The 27,713-nt window shown below is 40.2% G+C and overlaps 1 protein-coding gene across 10 annotated transcripts in view; it reads right to left on the reverse strand.

Moving 5' to 3' along the window:
- Window positions 1–231: 231 nt before the first annotated feature.
- Window positions 232–27,713, reverse strand: part of macrod2 (mono-ADP ribosylhydrolase 2) — a 393,934-nt gene continuing 366,452 nt past the window's right edge. For 2 of the 10 annotated variants that reach the window (XM_067525123.1, XM_067525046.1), the window contains 9 exons: window positions 24,647–24,685; window positions 23,004–23,063; window positions 18,060–18,098; window positions 17,610–17,654; window positions 16,116–16,247; window positions 15,426–15,491; window positions 3,690–3,725; window positions 3,179–3,250; window positions 232–1,537 (listed from right to left, as the gene is read on the reverse strand). In XM_067525123.1, coding sequence (XP_067381224.1) covers window positions 1,515–1,537; window positions 3,179–3,250; window positions 3,690–3,725; window positions 15,426–15,491; window positions 16,116–16,247; window positions 17,610–17,654; window positions 18,060–18,098; window positions 23,004–23,063; window positions 24,647–24,685 — 512 coding nt within the window. In that variant the 3' untranslated portion in view covers window positions 232–1,514. Of the gene's footprint in view, window positions 1,538–3,178; window positions 3,251–3,689; window positions 14,086–15,425; window positions 15,492–16,115; window positions 16,248–17,609; window positions 17,655–18,059; window positions 18,099–23,003; window positions 23,064–24,646; window positions 24,686–27,713 lie in introns of those variants that run through there. The other 8 variants (XM_067525056.1, XM_067525087.1, XM_067525067.1 and 5 more) reach the window with 8 other exon arrangements.

Below are 27,713 nucleotides of genomic sequence, written 5' to 3' on the forward strand. Positions count from 1 at the left end.
GAGGTTCTCAGAGGGAGGGTGAGATTTTCCTATTTAATACAGCAGAAAGCCAGAGGGCCAGGCAGGCAGCATGCTGAAGTTCACAGGGCAGGCTATTTGTTTCCGTCTAACCACAGAGACTCATGACCAATCACCTGGTTAAAGTTTCAGGGTAATTAACTGTACCAGCTGCTATTGCAATTAAATAAAACATCAACTAGTAGCAGAAGAGCAAAAATACACAAGACAAGGTGCACTGAAAGCTAAGCATGGCTTCCACCTTAAACTTTATTTGTTATAGTTTAGCAAAGCAAACATCAAAGTATGAAGGCATCATTTCATAGAACTGTAATTCATCTGATCTTTAGTATGGCACCACTGAAAGTAATTCATAAATCATACCAACATTTAAAAAGGAACCAAACCAATTTTAAAGTAAACTGAGGAAAACAAATAAAGCATTAACAACAGGTATTAGCCATTATGTGATGTACTGAAAATTACAAATCATCTGCAAGCAATACACAACCAAGAATTTATACCTGGACCACCGCCTTAGGTCTGTGATTGTGGTTTAGTTGTTTGATATGAAATAAGGCAAATTCTTCCAATACATTTATAGACAATCTGGTAAGCAGAAGCGAAGAGGCCGCTAATTCCTGTTTATGTGGGTGAAGTTCAAAGCAATTTTCTGGCATGCACTGGAAACGGCAAAGAAGAGGGGAAAGAACTAATTGATTTGTTAAAAGACACACATCCTCTTTGTTGATGAACAATTTCCTTGTTAGACGAGCTAAGCTGCAGTTACAGCAGCTGTGAAGATCAGACATTATCAGTGATGTTTTAGCTGAAAAGTGTGGGCGTGGCACACCCCCATACAGACCGTGGTCTGAATCAATGTATTGGCTGATTTAACTGAACAATGAAGCTCAAGCTGCAGTAGCGAGTGAGGAGACATGGGAGGTGTCAGTGTGCTGCACTCCAAAGATGCTTAGAAATGCAGGGTGTTGTCAGGTATTCCACTGTTGGATGTCATCATGACTGTGGCAGCGGTATTTGTTTTGTAAGAACAAAAAGATGGTTGATGTAAAAGCATCACCCAGCCTGGAGTGTCAACATGCAGGAGCTGTGGCTGTTGTTCCCTGACAGCTTCACCATGCTCTCACAGTGGGTATAGATCAAATAAAGAGACTTGAACCTGGTTTCTCTATCGCAACCAGTTGGGAAAATGATATATGACTCTAACACACAGTGAGGTATGGCTCATCTTTTCTGATTGATATGTTCAAGTCCTATAGTAAGATTTTGTACATACTTACATACATACATACATACTTCAGGGATGAGTAGTTTCTTAACAAAGAGGGGGAAGGCTAAATAAAGTTGGGAATGTGAGCATCTTGTGAGTAGTAGTGAGGTTGTCCTGGGCCAGTGTCAGAGCCCACACTGACATGGGCCAGTCTGACACCAGTGCGGTTGGCCTTCGCACAGTTTGTTGGCTGTCAGATGAGGTTGATTGTCCTTCTCTCAGCTGGTCATTCACTCTTCTCACCATTGTCTATATAGAAAACAAAGAGGGGATGTTCATTTTCTGATTTTAGCTTTTGCACAGGTCAATTACAGGTTTAAGAATAATCCCATATACAGAACACAATGCTGTCTGTATGTCACTACTTCTGGTTCTCATTTTGTTAGCTTTAGCAGAGGAAGTGACTGAAAATACCATGAGATACTTAGAAAGAGCTCTGCTAGAATGAAATGAAAATTTGTTGCTGGTCCTTGTCATGTGATTGTAAACTCAAATACTTTTTTTTTTCAATTTTGGAGTGTTTGGAAAGTCTAATGCTAAATCACAACCTTGCACTATTTAGACAACATCCTTGGTGTCAACAAATTTGGTCGTCTGGTTTGGTCGTTCTCTAGAAATATTTCTGTGAAGGCAGAGTCAATGTAGACAGTAGAGCCTTTGGTCCAGTCTTTCATTTTAATCCTAATCTATCGGCCTGCAAAGTTTCGACACTGCAAACCACCACATTGTCCTGTCGGCACTGCTTGGGCATCTCTGGTACAGCTGTCATTTGAATTCAGGTTCTACTATCTTGGCAGGGGCAAGTGTCCAACTCTCACTGCCTCTGCACAGGCCTGCCACAGGGCTCTGTTTTTGGCCTTCTTCTTTTCCCCATCTATACCATATGTCAAAGGAAATATACACATACCTAGACACTGAGTCACAACAAGGGGAATTTGTAGTAAAGACAAAATAACTCATCGTCTTTGTTCAGAGAACAGGGCAGTTTGCTGTGATTGGCCAGTGTTGTGTTTTAATACTGTACTGCGGGTAAGTTGAACTTAAGACCTCGCTCCCTTATACACATCCCACCCTGCTTTGCATGGTTGTTCGACAACAAGCCTTTTCTTCTTTGGTGCTTATTGTCTGCCATTGTTTAAGCTCCCTCTTTTCTACACCAAGCTGTTTGGTTCTGCCAAGTTATTTAATAAGCTGCTAGACTATTTATTCAACCCTGACAATCTGTTCACAACAGTTGCTTAATGAATTTTTTTTTCTACCTGGAAACTGTTCGATGCCCAAATCTGAATCCCATTCTTTGACTCAACAACTCTATGGAGCTACACACAGTATAGCACTCTCGGCAGATGTCTTCTTTCAAATGACACACCGTTGTATTACCTTAAGTCTCAATAGAGACCTCAGACTAACAACACTGTGGTGTTCTAATGTCCAAATATGATTTATCGACATGTTTATTGTCCCTACAATCCTTTTTGGCTGCAGGTTGACGTAATATGCACTGCACACTTGATTTATTGAATGCCTAATAGTTTGCGGGTAATTCATCAAACTCAATCTCCAAAATGTGCTGACCAAAATATCAGGGTCATAGCTGCAGACCTGATATAGTCAGAGAGGATTTACAAATGCCTTTGGCCCTTGAGGAGCCTGTAGAGACCGCCTGCCTGCTGACTGCCCTGACAGAGCGAATGAACTGAAGTCAGGTGGAGGAAAAAATAAGACATGCAGAGTGAAACTGGGTAACACTTGGCTACACAGTACTCAAGATTCTTTGAAAGAAGTGAATTTCAAATAAGCAGCTGTGGCCACCAATCGTAATTTGCTTATAAATAGAGACGTGTATGAGATACTAAGTGCACAATGTGAGTGCTTCCCTCATGTCCTTACCTTTGGACTGAGTGCTGTCAGTTGGAATTGAATTGGGTTCTTCTGAGCTCTCGACAAGATCTTTCATGGCCTCTGTACAAGAATAGTGGCAGAAAAGAAAAACAGAAGGAAAGCGAGAAAAATATGAGGAGAGAGATAATCAAGGAATCAATAGCCACTGATCCAAACAGAAGAGCGCCACATTACAGTTAGTTTACCATTTTTAAGCCTTAACAAGAATCTACATCACAGTCCTGACTTGTGATGCTGGCTGGATATCCTACGCCAATATGTATTGTATATTTCATCAACACAGGAAGGTGTGTTGACAGAAATATACACCTATGGGTAGCAGAATGTCAGTGAAGATTCTCTCCAACCAAACTTATGGGTAGCAGTAGTGGGAAAGCAAGAACTGCAGGAAGGGATGTGAGCAGCACACAGTGGGCAAGACTGTGTTAAGTGGAAGGATTTCAGTGATGCATCACAACACCAAGAGGGGTTGTTTATGGGGAAAAAAATCTTTACTCACCTGCATTGCTGGTGCCAGTGTTGTCGCTCCCATCATCTGTCATGTAGGAAAAATATATAGGAGTTACTCATGTTTAACGTCAAATTCATGCAGACACAGTTAATAAATGTTTAGGTGTTAGCAAATGTTTTTTTTCAAATTCTACTTTTGTTTTTCATCAAGTGATTTTCCGCCTTAAAAAAAAAAATAAAATCACCCCAAGCCCTGGATAAGAGTGACGTCATACTCATGGTCTCACATTTAAATATAATTATGTTTAACGGTGTCTCTCATACCTAGAAATTCAGGACCTTCCTAAAGAGTTATACTTAAAAAAAGAACAAAACAAATGTGAGAAGGGAGAGAGATGCATGCAAAATTAATTAGTCTGCCATCCCAGCCAAAGACCCCACCTCCCCCTCCTTGCTACTTCACAACTCCTTCTTCTTCACTCTCTGAGCAAAGCTGCCTCCCCCTTCTCCCAACAACAATCACAAAAACAAAGCGCACCACAAAAATATCTGATCTCCCCAGGCAGTCCGTACATGATGTAAACAAATACAACTGCTTAGATGTGACAGCACAATGTGTAGGAATTTTAAAGTGGTGTCAATGTTCTGTAGGGTTACAGCAACAAGCCTGCATTCAGTGTCATTTTATTTCTTATAGAAACAGAGGTTGTTGTATGTTTTTTGTTTTTAACACACACTAAGTGAAAGGGTTCTTACAGCATGTGGACAGCACCAAAATTCCTTACTAGCCAGCTAAAGGAGAAGATGCATTTATCAGCCTCTTTACCACAAACTGATGATATCTGCTGTAAAATAGTAAAATGAAATCTCTCCTCCATGAGATACGACCGGGTCTCAAGGTCTGTTGCAAACCGGAAGCATAACGCAAAATCAATCTCAATCTTTGATCTGAGGCATTGATCTCTCCAGCAGGTGAAATAATACTTATTTTATGCATGACTAATTATAATAGATAGATAAATCTGGTTATATACAACTTGAATATTATTTTCATAGTTTTTGCCCTGATTTTCATGAGTAATAACATTATACTCTAATTGTAGACAAACATGGCAATTAGCCTATAAGAAGTTGGATAGGACAACATTTAATTTGGTTTCTAATTTGAACCGTCAACATTTCCTCTTTGCTGATCTAGTCTTCACCTTTTTTTTTTTTTTTTGTCATTTTTAACAATGTATGTTGTGTGTATGTGGCTTTTCTGGTTTACACAAACATGCAAATTACGCACTTTGTCTTTGGTGTATATTTTGTATGCAGCTGTGTGCAGCACTTATATCTTGTCCTGCTTTTGCAGCAATGTCACTGTGTGCTCACCAATTACTGAGTTTCATTTTATCATAACCAAATGTGTGGCTCAAATTGCACAAACAAGATCCAAACTGTAATAGCTTACAATAATCCTCTACTATTACGGAATCAGAACAAAAGCGGATTTACTACCAAACTTAAATCTTCACTTAACAGAAATTACAGTGATAAACATACACACATTGTACTGAATACAAGAGGCAGGTGTTTGGGGTCAATAGCGATGCATTAAATTATGCTGACACATAAAATTATATGCCATGAATTAACACTTTCCACATAATCGCGTTACAGTTATTAGTGCTGATGGAGGGACATATGGAACGTGCCTGATGTTGCGACTCATGTTGGAACAGAGACTTCATAACGTCTACCTTTTTATATGAGCTAGCAAAGCATGCCTGTGTGCAGCAGCAGGAGCTCACTGAAGCACTTGCTTCATTCCAGCTGCTCCTTTCTTCCTATCTTTCAGGTATTAACACCACAGTCTTTGGCACTAAGGTAGCATCTTCGCCCTCTAATATCCAACACTGATCACAACAAAGCAAAAAGAAGAATTTCAATTGATTGCTGCCCCAGCCTCCCCCTGTCTGGTTGAAGCTCGTAGAGAACAGCAATGCTGGTCTGTCTCACCCTCTAATTTGACTCCTGTGTGCTGACAGAACAGGGGCAATCATTTAAAGGAGGATGCGAGTGTGCTGTGGTAAACACATAAACAAGATGGGGGGAGAGAGAAAAACGGGCCTCTGTCAAGGTTCTGGTGAAGGAGAGGCAGAGTCCACAGAGGGCTGATGAGGAAAAGAGGAGAAAAACAGTAGACTGAATTGACTCCCTCAGCAGGAAACTAGACAGCTTACACCAGTGATTCTTAAAGCCAGGACCAAGGACCCTAAAGGTCTGCTTGACAGTTTTTCCCACCCTCCATTTTGATATGTAAATTACTAGTACAGTGAATTTGTATACACTGTAGGTAATTCTAAGGGTCTACCGAAAGAGGGCATAAAATACTTAGTCTCTGCTGCCTTGCACTACAAACTTGCGTTTCTTTGTGACAAAACTGATGGTAACCTCAGCAAGGTTGACCTGCAATGAAACTGCAAAGGGGATCTGCATTTATTCATATGTTAGAGCTTTAATCAGTTCATCTAGTCTTTTATCTGTCAAGATATTTCAGAGAGGGTTTAATGACAGATTAGTTTACAAAAGATCAAAGATCACACAGAAGAGAAACATTTAAATAATTCATCAAACTTTTAAATTTTTTAACTTTTCTCGTCACATCATCCTCTCAGGAGTTCAGAGCAAACATCCTGGAGAGAAACTCCATCAAGAGGGAGGATGAGAAAATGTGTGTGTACTCAGTTTTACACACATACAAGAGGAGAGAGGAAGGAAGAGAGTTGGGCATAAGTCACCGTCGTATGCAGACAAGCAGAAAATTACATCCCTCCACCTTCCATTCATTTATTAGACAAGAGGTAGTTAGCGTTTTGTTGGTCAGCATTAGTATACTGCAGCACAGTACTCAACCATGAAAGAAACTGTGTTTAAACCGGACAACAATGTTAGGACTTTCAAGATTATAATAAATTAAGCAGATATTGGATTAGCTGTAGCTTTTCTATGATTTTCTCATTATTATGCATCATCCGTGAAAAGTGTTTGTCACGATCTGCAGCAGCTCTGCTTCAACACCACTTGTTTTTGTCATTGCAGCTCAGTCAGTCAGCCCACAGGGTAGACAGTCCCCGTGGGTCACCCACACGGCAGCATGGGAACCATTTCTGCCTAATGTTCCAGACAGGAGCCTTCGGCAGAAAAGGAGGTTCCTTTTGTCCTTAGCTACAGGATATCTCACTGTCTTTTATTCAACTCCTCTTTTCTTGAGCAGTGAAAGAATAAAATAAAAATCGATGGAGGTGTGGAGGTGGAGGAGTATCTGTGCCCTACAGTGGCAGTTACCCAGGAGAATTTGTTCAGTTCATTTTGATCCCAAAACCGTAGCGTGGTGGGCTGTTCTGCTGTGTCTGAACGCAGGTGTCCAGCTGCTCCCACTGAAACAATGGATCTGATCCAACATGGTCTTAAACCCTACACTGAATTTCCAACAGCATTTGAACATCTTATGTAAAAGGCCCACTAAAGTATGCCCAAATTTTATACACCTCAATTTAAAAAATATTTACTGACTGAAACTGTTTGACTCAGTGTGTAAAGTATTTCTATGTTGCTAGAGATGATCAACTATCTGGTAAAGGTCTTTGGTTTCTATAGTGTCTATGACACAAATGCTTGCTCAATAGCACTTCATTGTGAAAGAAGGAAATAGGAAAATGTCATGGTCAGTACAGGTATCCATTGGGAAGGTCCAATCCTTTCAGGAGATAAGAGCAGAATTTATTTCAGAGTACAAACTGGGTGGTCTATGAGGGACTTGGGCCTGTTCTGCACTGGGCCATGTATATTAAACAAGTATCAAAGAGCCTCTTATTGAACTTTGCATAGACTAATAGCTTTGCCTCTGAAATGCCTACTGCAAAGATAATTAATCATCTCCCTGCTCAGGCAAAACAAGAGCGGGTGGACCTCAACAAGTGCCCAACCAAAAGAACTAATGAGCTGGTAAATGTAGAAAGCAACCCATTTTCATATGTTAATGTTAGGTTTGTAGTACAGGCTTGTGAAAATAGCTTAGCTACATGAGCTGCCATTCTCAATACTGGGGGGGAAAAAAAGGATTTTGTGAGAAAAGGTGTGGGGGGGGTCACCATTTGATAGCTGGAGTTTTCTTTGCTATGAGATGGAACACTGTCTGACAATCTGAGCCAATTAAAGAGCACTGAGCTGTGACCTGCAGGCTAGGGAGATGAAAACAAGCCTGCTCAGTAAACACTGCAACTGCCCCTCTCTACAGCTATCCTGCTGAAGCGCCAACCGTCTTCATTAATATTCCGCCTTTCTTCTCCCTAAGAAAGGGCCGAGGGGTTGTGGACGCTAAGGAGCATTGTGCTCCCCTGTGGGTTATGGTAACCTTGCCTTAGTTTATGTAGTGGGCCGTCTCCGAGTTCGGTTAAGGTCCTCTAAACAGACTGAAAAGGCCCAAGCTCATTACACAGGTCTGGGCCATGCTTGACAAGATGAGGAAACACAAAGTACTCTGAATGAATGAAAAGAGAACAGGACGCCATCTGGTTTGGGGTTAAGCTACAACTCCGAGAAAGTGAAAATGATTAGAAGGCACAGAGAGGTGGCAAGAGAAAAGGGGGCATGGTTGACAACATATGTTGCAAAAAATAAAAGACCAATGACCACTGCCAAACCCTTTATAAAACACTGGATTGAAAGGAACAGGAAAGCCAGTGAATAATGTTGCCTCTACTGGCAAAGTCTCTCACTTTTGATCTCTCATTTAAAAAAAAAAAAAAACTTTTTCTATTCCCCACTTTGTCCAAGTTAGTATGAGACAGTCACATTGGTCTGTCAGAAGACAAAGGAGGAGATAAAAAAAAAAGAGTAAGAGCACAGAGATGAAAGGAGTAAGTGAATAACTGATTAAGTGAAGAAGTGAGAAAGGGAGACAACACAAAAATAGATATGGAAGGGAAAAATGCAAAAGAGGCCTCCCCCTGTGTGACCTACATACCTGCTAAACCTGCTGTCAGTGGCGGCCTGCTCCTCTCTCATCACTCTCTGAATTACTTTACATAATCTTCAGACTCTACTTGGGCTGCTAGCGAGCCTGCTGCAGGAAGCTGCCTGCTGCCTGCTTCAATACCTATTGTGGTCGACTATATAAAGGCGGCGACAGACAATCTTTGCAGGGGACTGGTGAACCTGACACAAAGTGATCTGGCAACACATGAAAATGGGACATGCCACAGCTGAGGGAGGTGTAGAAGCAGCATGTTTATAGAGGTAGGCCTGGATGCTTGCGTATCACTAAGGACGCAGCCTGGGCCAGCTGACTGATTAGCAGTTGTGAAGTGATTCCTCTACTGGGCAGCTCAAGGTTTTCTACAGGAGATCATGGATTGCACTGGTCAATATAATCAAAGTGCTTGTCTAGACTTCAGTGGAAACCAGGAGCCCTGGCAGAGCACCTGTCTATCAGTGAAAGGTCAACATGAGAGCAGCTTGATTGGTAGACCTCAGTAGAAGGTGTGTGTGTGTGTGTGTGTTGCGTGGGCCGATGGAGATATAATTATAGAAAATGAAGATGTTCCATTAGACATCATGGCAAATCTTCACAGTACTTTACTACACCACTGTTTGCTGTTTTTAGTTGACCACTATTGGCCAATAGTGTTTTCAATAATGACTTACGCATCATGTTGTACATAGCATAATCACAGCACAACATAATACACTGAGCTGTATCATATTGTTGGAGCTAGAATCCAATATTTTCATCAGTATGTGCTTATCAGCCACAACACTAAAAGCAGCAGGGGGTGTTAAAAATGACCAGAGCTGGAAAGGGATCAACATAAGTAAAACAAAATTAAGCTGTCCTGATTGAAAGCTGTCAGAAGAGACATCACACCTCTTCTTGCTGTGTCAGGCCCCTAACAACATTAAAAACCAACAGGCAGGTTAGATAAGATTAGGCTAAATAGATAATTGCCAATTAATTTGACTATCTAAAAATCCAAATATGTAGAATAATTGTTGCAATGTGTTTACTGCCTCATGTATGTGCTTTGTGCATCCTTAGTGAACTACATAAAAAAAAAGGGTAAAGTATCTAAATAATACTAGTGAGTTAAGCACGCTGACATTTGCAATGCAAAGGGTTAAAGACTCAACTGTACTGTATTGTCTGAGGCTCAGAGACCATTGTTGTTGTATATCTCTCTGGATTAGCTCTGTTTCGTACTGAAGTAGGCTCTACCATCAAATCTTCCTAACTGCCTCCAGGAGACAGGCAAACCCATACAGAGATCACTCATCACTCAAAAAGTGTCTCGTATGTGTGTGAGATGGAGACTAAAGATTTGTTATTGTGTTCAAACACATATTTGTTGCATCTCTGCTTGCTGACATATTTTCACTCTGCCCAGAGATGATTCATTTGCCATTTTTGTGAACCAAACAGAGGGGTGGAGACAAGGATAAGAGAGCTGATCAAAAGAGGAGCTTCAAAGGACGACAGAAAAAGCGTGTCCCCTGTAGACTGTCAGATGAGGCCTCCTCTCTTTGAAGCAGGCTTCTGGGCCAGAGGTGACCACCATAATGGACATTGTGCACAGTATTGGTCTGTTCTCCTTCTTCAGCTAAATGACCACAGTCCTGCGTTTCTCATCAAAAGGAAGACATTACAAAATAATGAAGGGTGCTGTCATGCTGAGGAATGATGGCAAAGAACCAAATTCACTAGGGCTCCAAGGGACCAACAGACTGGAAAAAAATTCATTATTTTGAAAAGTGAAACTTTTTCATTTTGAAATTGCCAGGAAAGAGGCTCGATTTGATATTTATGCGACCTAAAATTAGAAAAGCAAGTTAAAACAAGGAGTCAAATGGAGTTAAAGAATGAGGACCAAAGCCAAATGGAATTCAATGATAAAAGCCACATTAATATGGATAAAGATAAGACTCGTGGCACTTGCGCATACAATGCCTCGGCAGGGCTGTGATTGGTGTAGCGGTTGCTTCCAGACTTTCAGTCAGTAGGAAAAAAAGCTATAAAACACCAGCATAGTCTAATGTCTTTAGCCAGCGGCAGCCTGTCCCCTGAGGAGCCACTCAGTGTTACAGTATACAATGTTATGCCAAATGTTAATTGCGAGCTGACAACTCTTAGCCACAGGAAAGACGGTACTGCTCTCAGAATTAGATTTACATCACCAATATCCCATTGTTCACAAAAGACCAAGACAAAAGGGCACAAAACAGCCAATTAAGCAATGCTTCAAATCCTTTTGCTTTTGGAGATGGAGAAACATTAATGCAATGTGTTCTTCAGCAACAACAAAGTTGGAAAAGAATATACCAATGAATTTCCAGATAAATTATTCAAACTCTCTTTTGATTTGTAATATGTACACTAAGAAATTCCACACTTTGTGCTTTGTGCTTTAGCAAAAGAGCAGCCACACAGGGTCACTTTGCTGGGATCGCTTCAATTGCCAGTGGCAAGTTTGCTGGATTTCGGAAGAAGCATTTGTGTTGCCTTGTTTTTCTGTTACACTCCAGCTGTGAATAAAATACATAGAAATCAATAACACCCCGCATATGACACTTGAGAATAAAAACAATTCTTATGACAGTGGTTAGAAGCCAATTTGTTGTGCGTCCATTTTGATTCTTTTTTTTCCCTTCTATTTTTTGTTTGTTTGTGGTTTTTACAACTGACTGAGAGACATGGGTACATGATGTGCATGTGGTTTTTGGGCAGCACATAGCACTTTGGGATACAGCTAGGCTTTCTGCTCAGAGCTTCACATAAAGTGAGCCACAAGTGCTCATGGCAGAGTCACAGCACTAAATAAAGCAGTCACAGCCATCAATACTTAACACGTCCCGGCCACCCGGGGGGGAAAAAAACATTTGGAGATAGAAAGTCATGAAATTTAAAACAATCAAGTAACCATACCTACTTTGAGTGCTGTGATGTTTTTTTAACAACAGGTATAAGGAGAGGAAAGGAAACAAAAGAAAAATCAGGGAGAGACGAGCAGTGGGAATGTCAGCTCTAGCAGCCTCTGGGCTGATGTAATGGCGCCTTGTCTCTCTGCTGTGTTGAGACTGAGATTGTTGTGATGGCCTGCTGGGTCTGTCTGCCTCTCCATTCTCTTTCTCTCCATCTCCCCTGCAGGATCCCTCCTGCCTGGGTTTAGTATGCTATTACAGTCTGTCCCCTACTTGTCCGTCTGGTCTGCACCTGGCTATGCACAGTGGAGGCCAACCCTTTAAAGTACTTGGTGTAGTGTCCTTCTATAGTCAAGGAGCTGCTCACAACCCACAGTCGGCATCTGACAGAGGCCAGTTTCAGCAAAGGCAAGGAATCTTCAACGAAGGCTGTATACTAAATTAACGAGCAGCGTAAAGTAAAATCATACAGTTATAGATGTATTAAGAATTGTGTTGGTGCGTTTGCGTCTAAGTTTGACTGAAAAAAAGGATGAGCTGCTGTTAACTCGGGCACTGAGTCTGTGCTGCCATTAAATCTTACCTTTGGAGCTGAGACAATAGCTATTGACTCCTGTAGGAGAATCGCAGTGCATGAAGGAAAAACAATTTCTGTTCACAACTCAGATTTATTTATTCCTAGCTTTAGGCAAAGACAGCCTTATTTTAATTTATGGGTGTTCCATGAGCTTACTGAAGCGGGTGCCCACTCTCTCAAGTCGTCAGAACAAGGCTCGCTGGATAGATATTTTAAACGTAACACTGTAGCCTCCACAATAACTACGTTATGAATATTCATAAATAAAGGATGTTTGAATTCTTATTCAATTTGAGGAGGCTTTATCACATTCCACCTATCAGACTGAGTATCTCATTGCCGTTGCAGGGAGATATTGAATACATATGAGTCACATAACAGAGCATGCTGCCTGATTTAAAATACGCAATCTCTCCTCTGCCTACCTCTTAAATATCACTATTCCACTATAATATTCTAGAGAGCTAAATAACATCCTCCCAATATAATATGTTATATATTGTTTGGATCTTATGGCTTTCAGTAGCATGTAAAGTAGCACTAAGTCATTTGTAGAGGTAAGAACACCGCGACTAAATGCTTAAATATAGCTGCATATTTCTACGGAACGACCGGCAGTGTAAACAACAGATGGTATAGTTTGGTAATATGAGCTGATAAAACTTCAGTAAAGTGAACTATGCAGTATCTGTCTCATTTAATATCAGGCAATGTTTGTAGACTGAATAAATTATTACATTAACAAGTTATAATGATGACGAGAGTGCAAATGAATAAAACAAAAAAGCTGTTTTCCTTAGGTTTGTATTATTTAGTGTGACTGAGCTGGGACTGAGATACTTAGCTGTGATACACACTTCCATATGTGCAATATTGAGCTACGTGAGAACAGCAGGGTGTCAACAGACATTGCAGACAACCGGGAGCACGTGGATTTAAATGTGCAATGATATGCGGGAACACTGTAGAGACACATCTTTCTCCAACACATTCTTCAGTGTGGGATAACTAATATGTTCGGTGTGACCTGTTCATTATGAGATTAATCAGTAAAGCCTCCTGCTTTGATAGTGTTCAGAGAGATACAGGAGAAGGTATCAAGCTAGTAATTTTGAAATCAAACGCATCCACAGCCACAGGTGCAGTATATCTGTCAGCTGCAGAATTGCAGATACTGCTTTTAGGCCTATGAATCAATTGAAGAGTTAACCTAACAACAAAGCATTATTCAAAAAGCATTTACTGTAGGATCAAATAGAAAAAAACTACAACAAGCAGAATATTCCTTCTTTCTAAATTGATTTTCTTTGCTCTTGTGTTTAAGAGCTTCCCTTTTTGGCCACTGTAATCATATTGACAATGTTAGCTCTTTTCTAAACATTAAAAATCTGTGGTGACATTCTTCTTTTGATATAAACAGGACAAATACATAAATTCAGTATTAAGAAAAATGTATTCATTAAAAAGTAGTAGTATATCAGCATGGAGAAATTTAACTCCGCAACTGTAAACACTACTGCTGCAATATTTGTCCGTTTGAATTCAAAGATTTTGCTTAACTATTTTTTTATGAACACATTTGCAACAAAATATATTTTTCTGTCTTGCCTGCAATCATATTAAGCCCCTCTCCTGTTTCTGTAAATACATCAGTCAGCCAAGACAAGAAAACAAAATTAAAGAATGAATACAATCCTACTACACCAAGATCTGAGTTATTTGGGCTTTCAAATTGCGACTTGATTGTAAGACAATGTAAAAATACAAAAAAACAAGTCAGTAGGTGCCCGATAAAGAGACAAACACACTGACAAATATGTGCTTGTATACTGGTGTGTATGTGTGTAGCTACCTCCTATTCAGCTGTCCTCAGATTATTTGATTCATTACTCATTCCTCCCATCATTATGAGCCATTTTATTACTCTTTTCAATGAAGCAGATTTAACCTCTATGGCCACGGGCAGGCAGCCTGATTACAGTTATTATTTCTAATAAAAGGTATTGACTCTGAAATCATTTGGTCTTGTCCTATGAATAACTGGTTATGCGTGAGCTAAGTCGTGCTGTGTCGGTCTGCATGGGATTCAATATCCAAGACAGTTTGGGTCTGCGCTCTGTCCAAGGCCCTGCCCTTCTATTCAAAATGCAATCTGCCTGCAATCAGGACTGACACCACTGTTTACTACTTGACAGTGCCAGCACACAGCCCATGGTAACCCTAGACAGTGACAGGCACTGGCGGGCAGGCAGGACACAATCAACAGGCTGGATTGAAGCTTTCCACTGATGGAAAGCCTGTAGTGTCTGTAGGACGTATTCCAATGGCTTTTCAGAGAGGACGGAGAAAGCTATCTCAGATAGATCTATGTGGAATGTTCACACTCACCCTAAATTAATTGAATGTCAGTCAAAGAGAAAGTGAAATAGAGGTGAGAGAGTGACTCGGACCTTTGTGTTAGAGCAGTGAGAGGGGTTCACAAATCTAACCCTCAACTTCTCCAGAGAATTACCTTAATCACAGACAATGAGAGCCAGGAAAAAATGGGGATAGATAAAGACATATCATCTTATGCTTAAAAACAAAACAAAGCAAAAAAAACCAACAAAAAACAGAAACATTAGCTGGCCTCAACATGGGGTTCTTTTGGAGTAAGTAAATACGAAAAAAGGCTGAAGATCTCACAAACAAACAAACAAAGAGACAAGAAAAGATCTTATTCAGAGAACAACGTCCATCTCACAGTAGTTTCCAACCTCCTCACACTGTCTGTGGCACAGAGCTTTTCAAAAAGGCTGATATGTGCTTTTTGAAAAGCTCTGTGCCACAGACAGTGACGTATATTTTAAATGTATTCCTCTTTTGAAGCACAAACAGATGCTGTCCTACTATTAATATTGATAACTCATTATATCACGCTTTGCACTAGAAAGGAACACACACAGGTGTATGTATGAAGGACGACTGGTAAAAGTTAACAAGGCTCGGGCCATGTTAATTTAGGAATCCTATGTTGCGAGTGGCTGTTCTCAGCACTACCATGATTTCATGAAACATAATGCTTCAATGCTTAAGCACTTCATGTTAAAGTAAGTCTAAGGTTGAGACTGAGACAGAGCAAAAACTCGGTTGACTAACAGCAGATTATCAAAAACCAAAACAAATTCAGTATACAAATACACCAAACTGTACACAGAATTCACATTAATAGAAAGTCAGTCAGTCACAAATCTAATCTTACAGTACCTTCCATCTCCACAGTGGACTCGGCTGTGTTGTCTTCTGTCTGTTTAGCAGGTTTCTCTTCCTCTGCTGCCATAAAGAAAGCAAAGCTGTGATGTTTGTCACACTACATTAGTAGCTTTGCACGCAGGTGAATGCAAGTACATGTTTGCAAAAAAGCAAAAGCTTGATCTGCCTTGTTTTTAGTTAGATCAGCATTGTTTATGCATTTGAGTACATACACATGCGTATGTGCAGGTCAGTGAGGCTACAGATATATACTGTTGTTTGTACATTCAGTAATACTTCATACATTCTCTGCCCACTCACTCTGCATATCGTGTGCTGAGAGATAAGTGTGCATTCAAACACACAAAAAAGAAGAAAAAAGGACCTTCTCGTGAGAAAACGCGTTATTTTACATTTGTAGCATTCTATCTCCCAATCCCATATTTTCTGATTCATGTTTTCATTCGGTTTTGCTGCCTTTAAGTCAACCATCAAGTGTGTATTAACACGACTTATGTATGTGTCTGCCTCTGTGCCCTATGGATATTTTTCCAAAGTGAGAAAATGCAATAAAATACGTAGAAGTGTCACCTGACTTTATTTTCAATGGAATATTAATATGCCTTATTTACAACTCCTGTCTCTCAACATTTTTATTGTAAGAGGATAATAACAAATGCATGTGGCCTTGATGTATGTATGTACCTTTGCTTGCATCGTTATTTTTATTGTTGTTGGTGTTTTTGTCTTCATCTTTGTCGGTGATGCCTATATCTTCCTCTTGTTTTTCATCTTTACTCATTTCTTGATCTTCCTCCTTGTTTTCCAAATTTTGTTCTATAGGTGCACAAACATGGGAACACAAAAAGCCTGTGTCAAACGTGTCAAAGCCTTCACATAATATCATATAACACATATTAAACAAGCCCTTGCTTAAATATTACAATCAGAATACTGCAACATTTCCCCATTAGCAGGTTGCTCTTTTTCACCTGGAAAGGCATGTGGTTGTCAGATAAGAAGGAAAGACTTGAAGACACATTTTCTGAAGGAAAAGTGCCTGGTTTAGACTTTATAAGCACGTTTAAAGCTAGAAATAGAATGCAGCTGACTTACACTTTGTATTTTAGGCAGTTCAGGATATAGCACTTGTCATAATAGTTGGTATGGTAAGGTTGTCACTACATGGTTGCTAAATAGGTAGCATTTCGTAGGGTGTGGCTTCTAAAGGAGAGGGAATTTCCAGCCCTAGTACTATACTATGAATAGTATTAGACGTTAAATGAAGTGTAAAAGGAATAGTAAAAAGTAAATGTGGAGGAACAAATGCCTACCTGTGGTAAATAAACATGCTAATAATGATCTGTGCACAAAGGTTATATATTCCAAAGTACCCAAGACCACAAACTGAACAATCTATTGATCTGTGGTCTCTGGGTTTCACCTACAATGCATAAACACAGGCAAGAATGATGCAGCTTCTGCATTTTTGGATGAATTAGCCTGCAGATGTTGTTTTAAAACGTATTTCTCTGCTCCTCCTAGTTTCTACCTCTCTGTTTGTGTCTCATGAGAAAGTAATTACATACCTTAGGTCTTGGATAGCATCCCAGGGCTGCATTTGCCACAACTCTCACATAGAATATCTACAAAATTCATGCTCAGAGAGGCTCTATCTGTCAAATCTTTGTCAATGGGACAGGATTTGAATAAAACAAAAACAGAAGAGAGACGAGGCGCTGCACACTGCCAGTATGCAAATGCAGAATCTTAATTATGTACCAGCAGTACAGAGGATATTCAGAGGAAGAGAAATGGTTCTAGCTCAATGTTAATGGCTGCCCCTTTGTAACACACACACACTTTACACTTCTCGCAGCACAACAAAACACACCAGAGTTGTAGGATATGTTATAGAGATGCGTTTAGAGCCTTGTATACTAGTTACTCCTATGGTGCTAACAAGACTGATTATGGTAGATCTTTAATCAAACTCCAAGCTGAAGTGAAAACTCGAGCAATGAGCTGAACGCCCCTCATCCTGTACAATTCCCATCTGCTTTAGAGATAAGAGTTAGATCAATGTGTGCTCCTTCCTTGTCAGTGATGTGTAGTCTAATCGCATTTTACACCCTAACTAACACATTATCACAGCCCCACCCATGCTGGAGTCTTGACTTGTAGGCTACTGTACTGTACCTGGAGTTTGACTCTCCATCTCCACATCTTCATTTCCCCCAGCATCTAGGAACAGAAGAGGAATTCAAAAGAAAACAGTTCAGTTCCAGAGCCTGGAGCTGAATTGAATTCAATATCACCTCAAACAGCCTTTTTCATTCCATCTCTTTGTGTAGCTTTGTCTTTGTACTGCAGTATGAGAGCAATGGAACCACAAAGACGTGCATAAATTAAGTGACAAAAAAAGAAGTGAAAAAGAATGTCACTTCTAAAGCCATACATAATTGAGGGATTTCTTGGTTCCAAGCATCTGTGATAAGAGAAGTTTTTTGTAGAGTGGTGGCACACAGAATGGAAAGACTGAACTGGAGCGAATAGAAAATTCAATTTTTGATGACAAATGACATTAAGACGCATTAGTACAGCCAAGAGGCTCAGAACATGTGTTAATGGTCCGTAGAGCTACATTACCATTGTCACCCTCTTCATCGTCACCTGTTTCATCTTTACCTGAAAAAGCAGAAGAAAGGAGTCATCAGCCAACCACAAGCATGCACAGAAATAGTGCCAGTCATTGATTTTGAAAAACAAAGCTACCAGTCATACTAATGATCACAACCTGTTCATCTCCAGGCAAAGGATCCATCTTGTGTGAGCTGGCATCACATTTCAAAACAGCAACTTCCTGTCTAGATCCTGTTACACCAGCCTCATTTTCACATCTTATTTTTACATAAAGAAGATTTTTATATTAATTTATCAGAAAAACTCACATGACAATGGTTTGTAGGTCTACATTACTGATGGGGAAACATTACTGCTCTTACTAATAACTTCTCATTTTGTTTCCAAAATAACATTTCATTTTCAGCTTTGCTTGACATTTGTCAGCTTCATGCTTCAGTTGTTACACTATTTCTCGATTACTATGAAATGGATCTCCAATGTGGAGCAGTACAAAGATGTTGTATACGCTGTATAGTGACAATGCTAACAAGCTGATGTTTAAACCTAACATGATGATCTTCACCACTAGTTTAGTGGGTTCTCGTGCAAATTTTAGCATTTTAAACACAAACTAGCTGGGCTAATGTGGATGTCAGTAGTTGCTCAATAAACTGGCTATAAATTACATTATTAGACAATTAAAATTGTAGCCAACATGGATGCAATAGTATCTGTGCAACATGGTGAATATTGTTGGTATTCACATATTCACTATGATAAATATTGTAAATCATTATTTAGAATACATAATAAATAGTATTTCTAAAAAAATATCTTTTTAGTGATTTATGAAAAGCACTTTCTGGAGGGGAAGCTTCTACTTTTGTACACATACCACAGGAAATTACAGTGATCATACTGTGTATACAAATAATATATGTACTATCAGCTAGATCACATCCCAAACCACCACATACTACCTACCTTTTATAAAAAGCCATAGTAATCCAGCGCATTTGTAAAGACAGATTTTACCAGTGACAGAAAACAACCTTAATTCCTGCATCCCATCCCCACCCTCCTCACCCCTATTCTTGTTCTCACACATTCTCACACACACACACACACACACACACACACACACACACACACACACACACACACACACACACACACACACACACACACATAAACCAATGACATTTGGGACAAATTGAGTAAATGAAAGCCATGACACCAATAAGAGAACATGCTCTACAATGGCTATTGTGCAGCTTCTATAATTGCTTTTTTAACAAGCTGCAGAGAGAAACCATTTTTTCATATCTATGCAATTTTGCCCTGCACTCAGAACAATAAAAATGCCAGCCTCTATTAAATGGGGAAAAAGGCCAGTTCTACCAGTGCTGCATGTTTGTCTCAAGTGCCTCTGTCTATCACACAGAATGCTGGTGACACACAGTGGATGGCAATCCTTTCTATTAATCATGACTGGCATTTCGAGATGGAGCCACAGACAGGGGGCTGAAAAGAATTCTTCACTGGGAAAAACAGGTTACGATGAACGCTTCACTATGAGGTCACCCTAAACCTTTCTTTTCTGTTTAAATATTAGGCATGTCTGTTGTATCTGTCTAAAGTGATCCCAAACAACAGTGTATCAAATATGACAAAAAGCTGAATGTAATTTCCTCCGTGTTATTTGATCATTCCTCTTTGGGTTATTGAATGGAACAGTATTCAATTTGTGGTAGAGGATGCAGATTGTGGATACACACACATACAGTACACACACAAAGCAGACTGCAAATGATTTCACGTATGGCAGATGTTATTTGCCATGGTGATGGTTTCAAGTTAAGTTCAATTAGAATACTGTATCTCACCAAAGTAAAAACGCAGCCAGCACCTCCATAGGCTGCTCACCAATCTGCTCCAACCCAGCAGGTGGCAGCATTGTCACAGCTTAGCTTTCCCACCTAATGTTTCACTGTGAAACAGTGTCTGACATACTTCACACTGAGGGGCTCCTACCATAGTCCATGCAGTGTCAAATTTCCCATGAATTTCTCTTAATAATAAATAATAGTTAATTATAGCAACAAGAAGGACATTTGTGGTAACAATCTGCTCTTGTGTTGAATGGCCGACAGCACCGTAGTGTTCTGCAGAATAAAACAGTCACTCTCTCTCACACACACACACACACACACACACACACACACACACACACACACTTGTTTTATTTATGTTAGCAGGGTACAGTATCATAAGGACATAAACAATTTAGATGCTGATATGCAGCCTCCCCTCTATGTCCTACAAGCATGACCACTGAGTCAACCTCAACTACATATGATTTTCCCTAGGAAGTAAAAGCAATATCTCCTATGCAGGAATGAACAGAAATGCAAACACTCTAAGACATACACAGTCACACACACACACACACTGTAGCTACTCTCCATCTCTTCCCCCAGCCCTGCCTCCTGTTCCTTCCATTAAAGCCAACTGGAGCAAATGACAAAAATAAAAAAAATAAAAAAAGATTAAAAAAAAAGAATGGTGGACTTTAGATGAAAAATTCATGAGATGTGTAAAGGAAAATGGGCTCCAAGATGACCAGCAGCTATCATTCAAAGACCTTTTCCATGTGAAATGTGTGTGTCCAAGCCAAGTGCAAGTCTGTTTATGCATGCTTGACAGGGTGCAATGGTGTAAAAGATGACATCCCTGTGTAGCGTCTCTCAGTCTGTCCACACACACAGCATTATCCACAGTTACTGCCATCTCTCACCATTCCCCTCCTCGTCCTCAGGTCTTTCTCAGCAAAAAATCTCAGCACGCCAGGCAAACAGACCTAGCCAGGCATTGATTTCTGGCTCAATGTCCACATTTTAATGTGCCCTGTGACATCCACTAATCTCACTAATACCTGTCTGATATCAAATAATAGACAGTGGGAGGCTGCTTGCCAACTCAGGTGTGCTCTACAGAGGCTATACTCTGCCCTGGTCCTCTGTGCCAGCATTTGCCTCTGTCTCACCCACCTGTTCCCTCTGCGTTGCTTTTTCTTTCTATCGCTTCCAGCTTCTGCATGCTGTGCTTCTGTTTCATGTGGCTTACATCACAACATAGCTCATCACATACACACACACGTACACACACAGTTAATCTGTGACCCTTTTTGCAAATACACTTTAGGGCTATTTGTAGTTGAGGAGGGATTGTGTGTTGGGTTTATTTTTTTTTCTTTGAAGAAATACTCACCAGTTGCATTGGTTTTAAAACTAAAACATAATTTATACAGTTCACTTTCTATTCAATGTTTACTAGACATTTAGACAATAAAAGCTTGAAAAAGGCAGGGAGAAACGTCGATAAAAAAATAAAATAATGCTTTCAGAAATAAAAAAATAAATTTAATACATGCTCATATATAATTTGAAGTAATGTGAGATAAATATGAGAGACAGTTGGTTGCTCATCTGTGTGCTTTGTACGGTTTTCTTCCTTCAGTCTGCAGAAGCACTGTGTTTGCATGGCGACAAAAACAATTGTGAATGTAGCAGTTTTTTTCGTAGTTCTTGTTGTGGTGAGCGTGGGATAGAGCCCTATAATTACCTCAAGTCCTCTAAGCAGTGTATTTATCATGGAACAAAAGTGAAGAAAGCTTTAACGTTTTCTCTTCATCAGTGGTGTGGCTAAAAGCTTCCCATGCTTGACCCATGCACGGGAGAGAGTCAATCCCCTGAGGAGTCTGATGGATGTGATGGATCATGCCAAGGCATATTATCAGATATACTTCCCTAACTGTGCTGCAGAGTGTAATTTATTCTAAAAAGCACTCAACATATTGACTATACCAAACAGGTGACCTGCTTTTCTGGCTCTATAGACAAGCTGGTAAAATAAAGTGTGTTTCTGCTGAAAAAAGATCTTACATGCAGAGGTGTTATGAGACTCTCAAGCATCTTATAATGTTTGTCGCACATAGCTGACGGTCTGTTTTTGCAGCTTGCATTGCTTTTGCTTTGTGCTATCCTGACATCTGAGTGTTTTTATGATTAATCCTTTCTATGTGCTACATCGAACCAGACCTAACCTTTACAGCGCAGGCAGTACAAAATCATTTCATTCCCTTCCTGTGAGAGAGGTTGTCTCAAGGACTGAGTGTTCCCATGCTAGAAAGCTGTGCCAAGGCCTTTTGTGAATGGATTAGTTACTATTAAGCTGCCGGGCCTGATAAATTAGGATTTATAAAGATTATTACAAAATACTTATGCCCTCCTAATGCTGGTGATTGAATTTGTGAATTATATTGAATTACTGCCGTGGATTATAGGAAGGTATGTTGAATAGATGGGGAGAATTTACTTATAGTGATTTGTTTAACAACGCAGACATGTTTTGATGCCCTTGAAGTGACTGCACTATCTAGTCCAGCCTTGTATTAAGTGAAAGGAGCAGTTTTCCCAAAGAAAACAACCATGACTGCTATCTTCAAAAATTTCTTGCAACCTTAAGGCTTGAAGACAAATGGATGGTGTACGGCTTTAATTGCCTACTAACACCCTCCAGTGTAAGAATCTAATTATCTTTGGTCCATCGTATCGGAGAAGCCTATAATTGTTTCAATATTACACATCCAAAGGGGCTGAAACTGCAGAATAGCCAGATAATGGCTTCTTAAACAAGTTTGCCTCTAAGAAAACATTCTTTTAAAAAAGACCAAGCTTCATCTTGTATTCATTTCCCCAAAGAGGAGCTTGGCACCAGAGAGCAAGAGATTACTGACCAAGAGCACACTCTATTACTTTACACATACAAAACAACATTTTCTGTAAACTAGTATCAATCCACAATATTTCCCCTACCTGTAATGCTACTTGGCATGCCAAAGCAAGGAGCCATTGGTATAAATACTGGAATACAAATATGCAAACACACACTCCCAAACAGGCATACCTTTGTTGCCATCTTCGTTGTCTTCCTTGGTTGTGGAATTGGTAGATGGTGGTGTGTCATCTGTAAAAAGCAAAAAGAAATGGTGATTTAAACGACTTTTGGCGAGTCAAACTCATCGTAGCAGCGGTTACTCTAACTTGCCTGCTCTTTCTGGGCCAACCGCACTACAAGAGCCTGCGGCAGGACTCAATGCGCTAGTTGGCTGTATACCTGCCTGACAAAATATGACTACTGCGAAAGAAGGGAAAAATGTGAGGCTTTGAGACCAACTCCAGAGCACAGTCTGGGACCAAAGCAGTATTCCATGTGCGAATCGCAGTCATTCGTACCTTTGAATAGGCTCCAGCCTGCAGTGTTTCAAACTCTGGCTGATGGAGCACAATAAAAGACCAGTCTTTGGCACCAGATAGAGGCCCATCAAACAAGGCCAAACTGGACCAAGGCAGGGCTGGCTTGATGATACAACAGAGCCTGGAATTATCAGGGGTTATTTCACTTGGCTTGATATGGATGGTCTGCTGCTATGTTATTATACTGTATGCAGTGTAAAATAGCTGGTGAGAAAACAACATAGTCAGTCGGGCGCTAACAATAGCACAAACTCTCAAATGCACTTCCTCTCAGCCAAGGCTTTATGATTTAGCCATTACGTGCACATTGTTTCACTCTGGAATATCACATTTTACAACGTGCTTATAAAACAGCCTTTTTATGTTCCCCCCAAAAAGGAATCTTATTGAAAACACAGATGCGTGTAATTGGCAAATCATGGGGGTGACTTTGGGAGGAAAAATATTTTGATAGCACCCTGGGTTCTTTGGTAATCGGAACACTTCCTTGAACAGACAGTAAAACTAACATTGTTCTCTGCTTAGTTGCTTGCAATTGAACTATGACGTCTTTAAGGGATGCAGAAATTAGACCTGGAGAGCCCCTGCCCTGAATCCTTTCTCACTTGGAGAGAACGCTTGCCATCCAGTGCCTATTTTCACTTAGAAAAACTGCTAGTGGCAATATGTTTCATCAAACGTTTACATCAAAGTGACATTTTGTTTTGCCTATCAAAGAGCAAAAAGTAAAGCTGCTAAACTCTATAGGATTTATTGTTCCTGCTATCCAAAAATATACACACTTCTATGAGGCTCTCTGTTGTTGCCATTGCTTATTCAGGACATCAGTGCACAGACAAATGTCAATAGTTTATCCTGATAAGCAGTATCTGGGAGTTTCAGGCCATGTGCCAAGATGGTGCTGTGATAACAGCATTCTGCGCTGACAGTTGTGTTTTTGATATCGTGTGGCACATGCTGTGTAGCAATGTTGCTCTGCAGTTTCTTTGTCACTCGCTTTAGGTGGTCTGAAGGCATTGTGCCTGTAAGCCGGATGAAGAAAATGGTGTAGGGAATTAGCTGTGGATATGAGCTTTTGTAATGTAATGTACCTGACATGAAGTATTTTTAACTGTGGTGTGTCAGGCCTAGGATTCAACTTGTCACCGAATGAATAAACATTCAATTTCATCCACTGGATAAAATGTAGCAAATCACTGTCAGGAGCTGAAGCTACGCCACTCACTCAGGCTTTGTGTGCTTTAATGGAGGTGTTAAGGTGAAAAGGCAACCATGAAATATTCTGTCACTCACCTCCCTTCGGCTGCTCCTCTGCAACCTCCATGTCATTGTCTGGAAAAAGGGGGGGGGGGGGAAGACAGCATGTGAAACCATTCTGTTTTATAATTTACAATACAGTGGGTCATCAGAACTTGTCTCCTTATTATAATGTCAGAGCACAATATTTTGACGCCATACTGCTGTTTGCGCGAACCACTCAAACAATAAAACTAGAACATGTAGCATTTCCTCAGAATGCAATTGCAATATGATAGCATTTGTGTCTGTACACCCAAAATAACCCAGTTGCATTTACTTGTCCAAAATCTGCCTATTTCACCTCCTCACATCTCATCCCACCAGCTGCCACGTTCCAAAACTGTAGCAACAACCCTATACAGCCTCCCTCAGTTTGCCCACCAGACGGCCTTGGATCTAGTGAGTTATTACACCAAATGACTGAGTATGTGAGTGTATGTTCAGGGGGCGGGGGGGGGGGGTCAGATTCACGAGACATTGCTTTTAAATTAAATCTATAGTGGAAGGCTCAGGATAAATGACACAAAACCTCCCATTTCCTCAAATTACAAGTACTGGCAGGCTTGGGTGGACAATGGCGCCTTAAAAAAAAACAACAGAAAAACTTTGATTTTCTATTTTTTTTTCCCCCTCTATGTCTATTGCGTGAGAGAGTCTAGGTGAACTAGGGGAGTTCTGGGTGAATGGAAGATGAGACGGAGGCTTTGGATGCTGCTTCAGGAGGACCTGCAGATAGATAGAAAGAAAGCAACTGTGGATTCTTCCTAATAGCTGTCGACTCCCATCATACAAACAAACACTCGTGCAAACTCACATCTCGCACAGCTCAGGTTTGAGTCATGCAGCTATACACTACATACATACATGTGCTCGCATTTTATTGTGCAGGAATCATACTGTCTCAAAGAAATACTCAGTATGAGTGTGGGAGCATGTATGATATATGCGTGAGTATGGCTGTGCAGGAGTCTGAGCAATGATTGCACTGTGGTTAACAAGCAAAAGCAAGCGTTAGCTTTGATGAAAGGCTGTTGTCATCTGTTCTGTAGAAGTGAAACCATCAGAGCTCCCTGTGGATCCTGTGACAGGCTTTTCTTTTGTATAACAGTGAAAAAAAGGCAACAGCGCATTAATCTAACCCTGCTTGGGGAAAGAAAGGAAGACCCACTGATACAGTATAACAATAGTGCAAGAACAGGAACATGGAATGTCTCAGCTACTGCCACATGCTAGTATAACATTATTACCACTGCTCAACACTGCTGTCAACACAGGAAATGTATGTGACTTAGTCTAGAGTAACAATATATGGCACTTTACAACACAAAACATAGTCACATGGGTGGATTCACTCAAAGGATTCAGACAAAATGCCCTGCTTGATCTTTTATCATGTTTCACATTATGGTATGAAACACAGAGATAAATATCAGCTTTTCGATAGGTTGACATTTTGAGAAATATGCTCAATCACCTTTTTCCAGAGGTTAGATGAGAGGATCAATACAAGTCTAATGTCTATCCACACTATGGAAAAGGTTAGTGTGGCCTGGCATGAAGACTTGGAGAGGGGGAAATACTGTAGTTAGCCTGGCCCAGTCTGGAGGAGAAGGAAATAAAACTAACTTTTGATTTATTATTGTGATGTTTTAAACTAAGTTACATGTAGTGTCCTGTAATTGCCATCATACATGTCCTCAATCCTGTAATAACTCATTTAGTCAAGTTAAAACTTGATTAAAATCCACCAATGTGTTGTTTAATTTGGCCTTTGTTGTATTATTTAAAGTATTCTGTGGAATCAAAAATCAAATGCAAAGTCAAATTTTAATTTCTTGTATTTCTTAAGTTTAAATTAAAATTGTGGTTTCCTGTGTGTTTCTTGTTTTTGTGCAAGGTTACTAACGGTTATTTTTCCTACGTCAGCATGAGAGAGGATCAATGCTCTTATCGAACTCCTGACAAACAAACAAAAAAACAAAATGACAATTTATTTAGGTCACAATTTCACTCACATGCTGGAATAGCTTGCTGTTATCTTAGGGACAGGCAGGGTTCCGATTTAGTTTTAAACTGAACCCTACTGTAGCAAAGCAAGTTTTAAACCAATAACCTACCTAAATGTAACTGTGCCAAGCAAGTACTCCACATAAATGCAGAAAGTCAGGATGTGTATTCGCACATTTTCTACATGTCTGTGATGTATTCACAAACATGGGAACATTTTTACATCCAGTATCTGCTAAAGCTGATGCTACTATCTGCCAAAGTTGACTGAGCCACTCTGAATCAGTGTGCTTTCTTGCAATCACATCACTAACACACCATGGTCTCTTCATCTCTCTGCCTCGAGGGATAGCCTCATGAAACTGACAGAGTTCCTTTTAACCCCTCACAGGGTTCCTGAAGCTCTTCATATCCTCTGTCAACAAATTACATGAGTGCGATAGAAGCATGTGCTTTACTTCATCCAAGCAGTGGGGGGATTGTGGGGATGCTTCTATAGTGGACATTTGAAGGCAGTGGTGTGGTTTGTAGGGTTAGTAGTATAGAGTGCACTTACAGTAGAGCCATGTAAATAAATGTCAATTGGAGAGTCAGTGAAACAGTTGGGGAGAATGCAGCAGCCCGTGCAGATCTGTGGGCTGTGTTAATATTGTCAGCACTGTGGCTGATTGAGGAGAAGAAGAGATGGAGCCCAGCTTGTGGGCAGCCACCCGGATCATATTAGTGGAGGAGTGCACCCAGCATCAATTTCAACACGATTTTACTCTCTACAACCACAGCTGCCTGACTGCTCCTATGCTTGCAAATCATTTGTGCTAAGGCAAGCATGTGGTCAATCATGATCTATGAACCAATCTGAATACTTAATAGAATCATGTCACATGATTAATTGAATTGATTAAGCGCTATATTTTAATCAATTAAGGGTTATACTTGGTTCATAGTCATTTTTTCTATAAATACAACCATGGCAATTCCCTGCTGTGTGTATCCCTTCCAAGGATGCAAACATTGTTGTTCATCTTATCCAGATTGCGAGACTGTCATTGCACCT

The sequence above is a fragment of the Channa argus genome, chromosome 1 (genome assembly GCF_033026475.1).
Source record: "Channa argus isolate prfri chromosome 1, Channa argus male v1.0, whole genome shotgun sequence".
Classification (NCBI taxonomy): Eukaryota; Metazoa; Chordata; class Actinopteri; order Anabantiformes; family Channidae; genus Channa; species Channa argus.